At 43.0% G+C, this 11,867-nt stretch overlaps 1 protein-coding gene across 1 annotated transcript in view; it reads right to left on the reverse strand.

Annotated features, from left to right (window-relative positions):
* Window positions 1–5,432: 5,432 nt before the first annotated feature.
* The window catches only part of myorg (myogenesis regulating glycosidase), a 12,262-nt gene continuing 5,827 nt past the window's right edge, over window positions 5,433–11,867 (reverse strand). Inside the window, exons 2-4 of the mRNA XM_083772018.1 lie at window positions 10,787–10,855; window positions 10,063–10,390; window positions 5,433–8,910 (exon numbers count right to left, since the gene is read on the reverse strand). Coding sequence (XP_083628144.1) covers window positions 7,119–8,910; window positions 10,063–10,325 — 2,055 coding nt within the window. The 5' untranslated portion in view covers window positions 10,326–10,390; window positions 10,787–10,855 and the 3' untranslated portion in view covers window positions 5,433–7,118. The remainder of the gene's footprint in view (window positions 8,911–10,062; window positions 10,391–10,786; window positions 10,856–11,867) is intronic.

Here is an 11,867-nt window from a genome sequence, read left to right on the forward strand (position 1 = left end):
TGCTAACAGGCTATGGCTCCTTCCACGAGGCCCTGATGTGGTCTCTTACTAACATCAAGCCAAACTGAAACTCACCTGCAGCATGCCTGCTTTTAAACAGGTGTGACAAACCATCCCCTAATCAGTAAGTGGTAACTAATTAACTCAAAACACAGGTAACTAAGGCCTATGAGTAATCTTACACATTACACAATTTACAATTTACAAACACTTCTTCACAGGTCACAGTCACTCAGGTCACACTCAGGTCACAGGACCAATTCATTTACAGAGTATAACATGAACTTGAAACTTGAACTTCACCTTTAATTGACAGACAGCAGAATGTGACACCTCTGCCACCCATTACATTATGCATAGGTGTCGTTTGGGTGTTACAATAATTAAACCAATTACCGTGCCACATGCCATTGCCTTTAAGAGATCCCTTATCCATTGCCCGTTATGCCCAGTACTTCATAGCCTTACGGTCTATAGCCCATGGAAGAGTGATGTGTTGCTGCCTTGAAGTCTCACTTTTCGTCCATGCTAAACCCCTTATCCCTAATGCATTTTTTTTACTATTTTGAAATACATTTTTGAATAGTTATAGCCAATATACATCAAGAGGTTGTGAGCTTGTAGATTGGCTATTTTAACTATTCAAAAATGTTTTTCAAAATAGTAAAAAAAAAGTTTAGGGATAAGGGGTTTAGCATGGACGAAAATGGAGCCCATAGTGCCATCTGGTGTTGAGATTTTTGTTTGCACTAGTGCATATCACTGTCAGTCAGATGGAGCCCCAAGATATACCCCAAACAAACTGTACCTGTCCGGTTCTGGCACGGAGCACGGAGCTGGAGTCACTTTATTGAGAATGGACCCGAGACTGAGCCGGTCCGGGTCGGGTATTCGGGGGGGGTTGGGCTTTAATACCCGTTTCTCAGTGCTGCCATGGCCAGTTTGGCCACATAGATAGAGCCTTGTTTGTTTGATTTAGAAGTTGTTCAGCAGTTTAGTTTCCCTGCCAGGTTTTTCCTTTCTACTCGATTCATTCTTCTATTTTTAATGTCATTAATAAATCTTTTGCATATATTATTCCTCGCCCGTTTCGTTGTGGTCTGGGAGCCAGGCCATAACCACTTTAACCATTAAGTTATGCTTTGGCTGTTTTTTAAGATGTATTTGAATAATAAATAATAATACATTTATAAAAATATGTTTGCTTCTGGGGGTCCCTGGCACAACACAATTTTGAGATGGGGGTCAAAATAGTGATTCATTTGGGGGTCCTTGACATGGAAAGCATTGCTGAACTGAAGCATGTGGAACTGGAATAATTGTCCAAACCAGACAGATTAGTCCCAGCTGTGAATAAACACTGGAGCCAGGCTCCTTTCAACTTCAAAAAGTATATTCTCATGAATGCCATTTACCACCACTTATTTTATATATACTTTTTTAAATACATTTCTTTTTTTTATTCTTGTTGTCCAGTCAACAATAAGCCTTTTATTTCGGGCAGGAATCTCTCCCCATTTCAACATCCAATGTTTTTTATGGTGAATTGGACGCCCTATACGTCATCACAGCGGAATGCCGCGCCGAAGGTAATTAAAATAGCAGATGTGACACTTTGTGACCTTGTGTAGATCTATTTTCATTTTTCACTATACATCTTTTTTATTTTTTAAGATATTAAAAAATAAACTTTTTTGGACATACAAGGTTTTCCATCCGACGGAGGCCTCGGCCTTGCCCTCGCTGCTCGCGCCACGATCCAACAAATGATGTATTGATCTGGGGAGCAGCGTCCAGAGTGTGAGCTGCAGTATTTCTCATCACCGTGTCATTACTGCCCCCGTGATGAGCTGGGCCGTCATCAGAGCTGAAGTTGTCCCCTACGGGTGTTTCTTTGGGCGCCATGGGACCGAGAGAGACACAGCACGCCCAGACACACTCGCCTTCACACATCACAGGCTAATAATGGCTCAATGATTGCAGTTACAGGTCAACTCCCTGACCCCAGTTAAGGTGCACACATGATACTCTGGTTTGGTGTAGCGTGCGTGCGTGCGTGTGTGTGTGTGCGCGCGTGTGTGTGTGTGTGTGTGTGTGTGTGTGTGCGTGTGACTGTGTGTGTGTGATACGGGCTACTTGTATTACTAAACTTGCGAGGGGGCCAAAAGATTCATGTTGGGGTTGGGATTATAGGATGAACCCATTTAAGAGCTTGAGGCCGTCAGGCCGATTACAAATGCCTCTAAATCGATAGTTCTCAAACTTTTCCGTGCTAAAAGGCGGACACGCAAAATGGTATGTATTTGGCCACGGAACATCCAAATCCTTGTGTTATTGTTTTTTTTGTAATGATTAAATATCTTTTATTACAAACTTGCAGATATACATTAAGCTCACATGAGCTTGTGTGTCTCTGCTATTCTTGAGAACCACTATTCTAAACCCTAAGAGTTTTCTGAAAAATGTTATACCGATTTTAGTTGCACTTTTGTCGTGTACTTTAACTCAAGTAAAAAAAAAACCCAGAGCAACTTTCACTTGTAGTGGAGATTGTTTCACTTGTTAGTCCAGGAGTAGGCCTAACAATACATTCACTCAAGTACTGTCTGGGCAGCGTTGAGTACAGTAACGTAACGTTCAGTAAATTGAGTTCTCTCAGGTGCAAAACGTTGCATCAAGGAGGCCAGACAGCCTCTCAATCTTGTCAAAAAGGAAGACGGCCTGAGACAGGAATAGAGTCCTGGCCGTCTGCCCACAGGCTGACGAGAGGCCGCTATAAATAAGTAGCACGGCCACATTGAAAACATGTCAAAAGATCACAAACAAAAAATAACACGAGTACTGTGCACCACATGTTGACCCACAGTCAGGTCAACCGCCTACAGCAGTGCTTTTCGACCAGTAGTCCGGGGACCACCAGTGGTTCGGGGACCACGAGTGGTCCTTGAGAGAGTGTTCCAGGTGGTCACCAACTGAACCAAATGGACCATTATAGATCTTTAACTCTTGAGCGTGAAAAATGAAACCAAATGGATCCTTATTACGGGTCCATTTGGTTTTATTTCACACTCTCAAGAGTCAAATTATTTATATCTGCGTCACTTAATTTAAAATAAGTCTATACAATTAGACGTACTGTAGGAGAATTGTCATTTTGGTCAACGTTTGCCTGCTATCTCTTCTAATGGTACCACATCAATGCAAAATCGTATCCAATAATGAAATATTCTTTTTGGGGTCCGAGAAGCTATAATCTCATCAAACGGTGGTCCGTGGCTCAAATGCCGAATAATGAATGGGCCTTGATATGGAAAGGGTTGAAAACCACTGGCCCATACAGTAAGTCCTACACCTACAGGTTATACCCTTCTTCAGGGTACAGTATGTTCTTCATACCCTGAAGAAGGCAACCTGCTTGCCGAAACGTTGGTTTATTTAAAAAGTTTATAGCATCGTGACTACGAGCTGTGCAGCCTCTTTTCTTGCGAGCTTGTAGATCTGCCATGTTCACTACTGCCATGTTCACTACTGGAACAACAATTGAAAATTTCCCCCAAAATTGGGACGCCAGGGTTTATTGTGTTTAATCGTACATTTAAAGGCAACAGCATCAGGGAAAAATGTTTCATTGAAAGGGAGAAAAAAAGAGAAAGAAACAGCATATCAATAACTTTACAATTATGATAGCACCTGGTAGTAATGGTATAGTCATCAATAACAAATGACACTTAATTGTAGTTCTATTCACATTAGGGGAAGAAAATGATTGGTACCCTCATTCCGTTTGTTTCGATAGTTTATAAGTGGATTAAATTAATACAAGTTCCATTGCATTCCATTAAGTTCAATACAGTATACAAAGTAAAATCCTGTCCCATCCAGGATGTACTGGAGGCAGAACACTCTCGTAGGGCCAGTGGACCCAGCTAAATGATAGAGTTGGTAACCAAATAGACCCTTATTCAGTAGATCTTTTACTCTTGAGAGGGTAAAATGAAACCAAATGGACCCTTATGGACCCTTACGTGAAATTATTGTTAAAAACACTTAATTTACAAGAGGTCTACACGATTAGAGAATGTAGGAGAATTGTTATATTGATCAACGTTTGCCTGTTGTACCAATATCAATACAGCATGGATTTGTGCAAAATCTTATCCAACGATAACACAAATAAGATTCTTTAGTTTTGGGTCTGAGACGCAAAATCTCATCAGATGGTGTTCCGTGGCTCAAATGCTGAATAATGAATGGACCATGGTATGAAAAATGTTGAAAACCACTGTCGTATAGGCCCTCACAAAACCAAGCGTTAAAATCACATCGACTAGAGTGCAGATGCTTATCATTTGGGATGTGGCTTTCAATACAACTTAAGGGCCACATGAATAATAGAAAATACTCCACAATAGCTTCACAATAGGTTAATTAATTCAAATTATTCATCATTTGATCAGCTATTGCACCTTGCCTCTTCTCGCCCTTATACAAGGGGTTACAAGTTAACAGCCCACCTCTCCAGAGGCCATTACTGTACATACGATAATAGTATGACGGTTCTCACTTTCACATAAAACAATCATCATTACCAAATAATAATTGTGATTAATAATCATGATTAAAATATTAAATTAAAATAATTGATAGGAAATTTGTTCAGCCCCAATACAACCAACATCACCAAGGATTAACCCATTCTGAACGGGAACCCATTTTGGTGTTAGCATCATGTCATGCTTTAGCTATTTTTGAAAAATCGAAGAACGACTGACATAGAAACATAGCTTTATCAGAAAACTGTCAGGATGTAGAAGACGTTTATAGAATCTGATCTCAGGTCAGAATGGGTTAAGGAATCAGTGCAGATTCAGTCAAATATAACTGCGTATATCTGCACTGCAAGTCAGCACTGGAAGTCACTGAACAACTCTGTCACATCACAACCTGAGAGAACATGAGCACAGCCATTGCCTGAGAAACTTACATTTCAAGGTTTCAGGTCATTCTAAATGCTACTTGTGAGATGTCCCAATGTTACATTGCACGTTACCCAAAAAGGAAGTACATTGAATTTGTCATTTTAAGTCAGCATTAAGTTAAGACTACTTTCTGACTGTTGACTCGCACACTTTTCAAATGCTTCCGTCATGCAGTCTGTGAAAGGAAGCACTGGGAGTGAAGCTCGACCCTATACTTCCATTTCATTTGCCTTTCCTGTCGCAAAGACATGCAAATCTGTCCTATAAGTCAAAATAATAGAAGCATTGCTGTATGGCTTGCCACTTAGCAGAAATTAAAATTACAGAAATATATTTGAAATACATTTTAAAATATCATTTAAACGGAAATAAACAAACATGATTATGTCCTGTTATCAACTTTCAGGAGGTGCAGCTCCAGACTATGTACTGTAGTATTCAGAGACTTCGAGATTAAGTAAAGACAAAATGGTTTAATCTTCACATATACGGTAGCCCCTGACTTGCAGAAAAGCGTCTAAAGATGCTGTCACCTTGGTTCATCATCATGACGGATTCAAAATGTGATTATCATCAATATAACTTTTTGTCTTTTTGTAGACAACACTAGACAGCGTTGTCTGTTACCACAGATGTAACAGACATCTCCTTCTTTTATCTCCTCCCATGATGCAACCAGGGCGGCTTATTGTAAGTGCAGCAGGCCTTTGATCATTAAAACAACAACAATCACATGGAATACATGGACCGGATCATACACAAAATTATAAAAAGTGGCACTTTACACAATTCACAGTGAGCAACTTCCCTTTTTAACAGTCAAATGTACACATGAATATAACTTTTCTATAAAAAGTATGTCAGACTTGTTCTCCATGAGATGATACAGTATGATGATGTATGATGCATCTACACACAGCCATCTACAGTTATTTAATTCTAACCATTAACCAGTTGTGGAAATTAACTGAGTACATTTATTTAAGTTCTGTACCATTTTTGCTTTATACTTCTACTACTACACTACTGCATTTATCGGACACGTGTCCAGTGGGCACCGAAACCTAGTGGGCAACTCAACTCAATGTTGTTTTAATCAAATGTATTTCTTTCTTTATCTTTTAATAAATCTATGCTTTGGGAAAGGGTCAGAAATAATGTCAAGTATAAATGAATTTAACATGCACAGTACATCATTATCAGACTTATATTTGCCCTTCGATTTCTTCTTTATACACAAAATGATTGCAGGGGATCACAGGGTTTGTAGCAATTGTAGAAACACTGGGCCATGAATGTAATTAGAAAAATAGTATATGTGTTTGGCCCCTCATGTATGAAATAAATGTAAATATAAAATCAAATATAAAATACTTTATATAATACTTTATAATATAATATATGCATATTATTATTTTCAAAAACGTTGGCCAGAATTACCAGGTGCCCACTGTTCCGGTATATAATTTGCAGATTGAGATTCACAACATAAAATATAACCATCAAGTAAAATAACAAAATAGAATAAAAATGTGATATACTGTAGAATAAGATAAGCTAACCAGCTCCTGACCACATTATGTGCTAGACATAAATGCATCAATAATATGTATTATTCCAAAAATGGGCCAGTGTGCATAATTATAAGTGCTAATATTTTGGTGGACCAAAGTGCTTTTATCCAGGTTTTACCAAGTTTTTTTTTGTGTTTGTGTTTGTGTTTCTACATTAAGATAAATGGTACAGGTGGCCGGTTAAGACTCGCCTGTGGCTCTGGGATGCGTTGCCGGTTAAGACACATACGTGGCCGATTAAGACTCACCTGTGGCTCCGACATGCGTCGCCGGTTACGACACATGCGTTGCCGGTTAAGACACATGCGTTGCCGGTTAAGACACATGCATTGCCAGTTAAGAGTAAGACACATGTGTGGCCGGTTAAGACTCACCCGTGGCTTCCGCGTGCGGTTAGGGTAAGGTTTGGGGTTAGGGTGTCGGACTACGACTACCGGACTGTTAGTACGTCGGACCAAAGAGAGGCACCCCAATCGGACACGGTCTGCTCACAATATAAAGCTTGCTCATAAGCAACTCTGCACACAGGCTAACCAAACAAGTCCAGCTCTATGACCACTCCCTGCTAAACCCAGACAAAGTATGCAATCTCATCCAGATCCACAGGATAGTCTGTGAGGTGCAGTGGCTCCTTGATATCAAACCTCTCTCCCTTGTAGCTCCGCCATCGGCCAGCGGGCAGGTAGATATCGCGCTCTTGTTTTCCAGGCTCTAGGACCGGCGCCACCATGAGGTCGTCCCCGATCAGGAACTGCGAGTCGACTTTATAGGCCGTCTCGTCGCCCGCGGCGATCCACCACAGGGGCCTGATGATTGGGTCCCCCGTCTCGAGCACCTCATACGCCAGTTCGAGGATCCGCGGCGCTACGATGCTCTCATGGAGAGCGGTGTACTTCCGGGCGATTTCCACCACTTCTTCGTCGTATTCCCAGGGGGGTACGGAGAACTGCATGGACGGCATGAAGGCCGACAGTTCCAACCAGCGGATGTAGAGCTCTCTGTCGGGCAACACTTGATTCCCGTCGGTGCGATTCCAATAGGCGTTTCCGCCGATCATGTCCGGCAGAATGAACTGATAGCCCAGAATGCTGATGGTGAGCACTGTGGGGATGAGAGACTTGAGTCCCATTTCATAGCCCCACACTGAATCCCTATCTATAGGCCTGAAGAAGCACGATATGTTCTGGGACTGGTAGCCGCTGCGCAGTTCAGCGCGGTCGTTGTAGGGAATGGCCATCTCCGTGTAACGTCTCGTGAAAGCGCTGGGATCGCGGATGGGGACTTTGGTGCTGAACTTCCAGGGCAGGTAATTCGTCTCGCCGGCATCAAACTTGAAGGACGACACGCCGTACTTGGTTCGCAATGAACGGAGGTTGGAGGCGAACCACTCGCGTGCTTCTGGATTGGTGAAATCCAGAAGGCCACCGATTCCGTTCCACCAGCGCACCAGGGCGGGCAGGTGACCAGTGGGCTCACGTACAAACAGCCCTTTCTCTACACACGTGTGGAAGTTGTCTGAATCGTAGTTAACAAACGGATGAGTCCAGAGCGACACAAGAAAGCCGTCCGCTTTAAGCTTATGAAACATGTCCGAGGCATTGGGGAACTTGACCGTATCGAAGACGAATTCGCCGTAGCGTTTGGTGTAGCGGTCGTCCAGTTCCAGGTGGCTACAGTTGAAGCCGTGCTTGCGGATGTTGGCGGCGTACGTCAAGAACTTCTCCTGGTCTATGTCTTTCTTATGCATGGCCCACGAGGACCAGATGGGATGGCGGAACATGGCCTTGGCGGGCACATTGTTGGGTTTGTTGAAGTATCGACGGACCATGTACTTGTGAATGGACGTGATGTCTAAACCCACGCAGATTCTGTAGCTGAGCTCGGCACACGGTGCCTCTCCCGGGAGCGGCTTGAAGGGACTGTCTTGGTAGCGGGCCTGAAAGAGCATGGTCTTTTCCGTGTCATTCCAGCCCAGGTGAAGGGGCACGGTGGTGTTGATCTTGATGGCCGTGGCGCTCGACGAAAGCCAATAGCTCTCCAAAATGCCCCCGAATTCATCTCGGCTGGAGTAGATGTCACTGGTGACGAAGGGTTTGGGGGTCTGCTGGCCCTTGACGGCTATAGGCCAGTGCTGAGTTGCGGACAACGCACCGCCGTACCAGTGTGAGAATTTGTAAGTCATGGCGTGCTCCACGGGAATGTCGGGAGCCAGCTCCTCCCAGCGCACGCGATAACACTGCACCGGGGCCTTGGGTTGCACCGTCTCAATGAAGAAGATCAGCTTTCTGTCCGTGGTTCGCTCGCAGCTCAGCATCTCCCCCTCTTTAGAACACGAGTCTAGATCCAGGGTCCCAGACCTGCCGGAAATTCAAGAAGCGTTAATGATCTGAACTTGCTGTGGTATAGCCGTCATAAATAATGAACATAAAATATTCAAGAAATGTCTAAAAAGGAGATTTAGGTTGAACCATTCACTGATGCTTAGCTTAACCCTTTATAAATTATTCAAGGAGAGGCTCCCCAAATGGAGAAGTTGAGGTACCGTTTATGTTCAAAGTTTGAGCGCAGACCATTGGGATGGGTCAAATTAACATTTACATAGAAGGGGGAAAAGCATTTTAAAGTCTTAAATGTGAAGTTAAATGGGTGGGGTTCATAAACATCACACTAGTGGGACTATTATTATTCTCTGTATTCACTATACAGCTGTTGATTATTGCATTTACAGTTTTTTCATTTTGATCATTTTGACTATCAACCTGGTCAAAATGCCTAGTTTTGTCACACTTTTGGGTTAAAGCCCATATTGATGTTTGCTGTTAAGAACTATTTTTTTAATATATATAATATAATAGCCTAATGACATGCCCAAAACAGGGATAGATTATTAATTGATTATTTTATAATATTATCCATATATATTTTTTTATAATCGGTTAAATGTATTAGTCTGATTAACTGTTACACCCTAATTACGTTTGCACAATGATCTAATTCCACTTCACCCCAACCCTAATCTCTAGCACCACTGCCTTAAAGGTATATTCAGTGATTTCACTTAATTCAAATATCACTTATTTTTTTGTTTTGTTGTGATAATCCTCCCTACTATAGAGTGTGCTGGCCATATAAGGAGTTCCTCCCTGTCCCCAGTTAACCCCTGGGGGTCAAAAAACCGTAGGTTTCGTTTTTGACTCTCTATCCTGATTGGACGAAAGGCTGGGTCCCACAGCCAAAAACGAAACCTAAGGTTTTTTGAGTGAAATCACTGAATATACCTTTAATCATGTGGTGCTATCGTTAGTAGGAATGAACACAGAAGCACCTGGGAGGAAGTGCACTAAGAAGGGGGAGTATAGTAGAAGTGCACTAAGAAGGGGGAGTATAGAAGCCAAACTGAGTTCCCCATTTACACCAAAAAAGGAGATGGCGCCGCAAGAGGCAAAAACAACTACCGAATGGATTCCCAGATTGCCCCAAAAACCCAAATGAATAATATTATAACCAACCTAAAATCCATCCTGAAGACAATAGCTCCTGCCTGGTTGCGGATAATGTAGCCATCCTTGTTGAGGTCCAGCAGCTGGGTCTTCAGCAGCTCTGCCTTGCGCAGCGAGGCGATGTAATAGCACCAGGCCGTCACCGCCGCTATCAGCAGCACCAGCCCTATGACCCCGGCATACACCAGGGGGCGCGTTTCTTTGTTGTGTTTCTGCTTGGGGATCACGTCTGTGATGGTGCCCCCCGCGCCTCCCGGGACCACCTGGTACATGACTCTCTCTGCTCAACAGGGGGGTTCCAGGGGGGTTCCTTCTCTGGTGGTGACTTCTCAATCACCTACACAAACAGGTGGTGGACAAAGTCAATAATCAACCTCAGCACTTGTCCACCTCAGTCGTTGAGTCAAAGTATAGATACTCCTGGACGAATATTATTACTCAAGTGAAAAGTTGCTCTGCTATTTATTTATGTCTATTACATCCTGACAGTTTCATTATTAACCCATTCTGACCTGAGATCAGATTCTAAAAGTGTCTTCGATTTTTCAAAAATAGCAGACCTACAAGCTCGTATCGCGCCACTCGGTGGCGCGATATGAGTTTGTAGATCTGCTATTTTTCAATAGCTAAAGCATAACATGATGCCAACACCAAAATGGGTGCCCGGTCAGAATGGGATAGATATACAAGACACCATCAACCCTATAGTAGCAACAAACCACTGCCTACGAACCATTTGATACTCCTCTCTTGTCTGGGAGCTTGGCAGACGGCAGACACTAGGATACACTGCTGTATGTGCCTGAGTTGAGAGAGAAGAAAAGAAAAGAAATCTTTCAAAAGACATGTCACTCCATTTCCTGAAGTAAGACGGCCCTGGCCCACGCTGCTGGCTGTGTTAGAATTCAAGTGTGGTCACGTCTGGAAGTCACTGAACCAATGCTTTCTGCATGGCGATCAGTGAAACAGTCACTGAACCAATGCTTTCTGCATGGCGATCAGTGAAACAGTCACTGAACCAATGCTTTCTGCATGGCGATCAGTGAAACAGTCACTGAACCAATGCTTTCTGCATGGTGATCAGTGAAACAGTCACTGAACCAATGCTTTCTGCATGGTGATCAGTGAAACAGTCACTGAAACATTGCTTTCTGCATGGCGATCAGTGAAACAGTCACTGAACCAATGCTTTCTGCATGGCGATCAGTGAAACAGTCACTGAAACATTGCTTTCTGCATGGTGATCAGTGAAACAGTCACTGAACCAATGCTTTCTGCATGGTGATCAGTGAAACAGTCACTGAACCAATGCTTTCTGCATGGCGATCAGTGAAACAGTCACTGAAACATTGCTTTCTGCATGGCGATCAGTGAAACAGTCACTGAAACATTGCTTTCTGCATGGTGATCAGTGAAACAGTCACTGAAACATTGCTTTCTGCATGGCGATCAGTGAAACAGTCACTGAACCATTGCTTTCTGCATGGTGATCAGTGAAACAGTCACTGAAACATTGCTTTCTGCATGGTGATCAGTGAAACAGTCACTGAACCAATGCTTTCTGCATGGTGATCAGTGAAACAGTCACTGAACCAATGCTTTCTGCATGGCGATCAGTGAAACAGTCACTGAAACATTGCTTTCTGCATGGCGATCAGTGAAACAGTCACTGAAACATTGCTTTCTGCATGGCGATCAGTGAAACAGTCACTGAACCATTGCTTTCTGCATGGCGATCAGTGAAACAGTCACTGAACCATTGCTTTCTGCATGGTGATCAGTGAAACAGTCACTGAACCATTGCTTTCTGCATG

This window comes from Protomyctophum parallelum (assembly GCF_964188405.1).
Source record: "Protomyctophum parallelum genome assembly, chromosome: 8".
In the NCBI taxonomy this organism is placed as follows: Eukaryota; Metazoa; Chordata; class Actinopteri; order Myctophiformes; family Myctophidae; genus Protomyctophum; species Protomyctophum parallelum.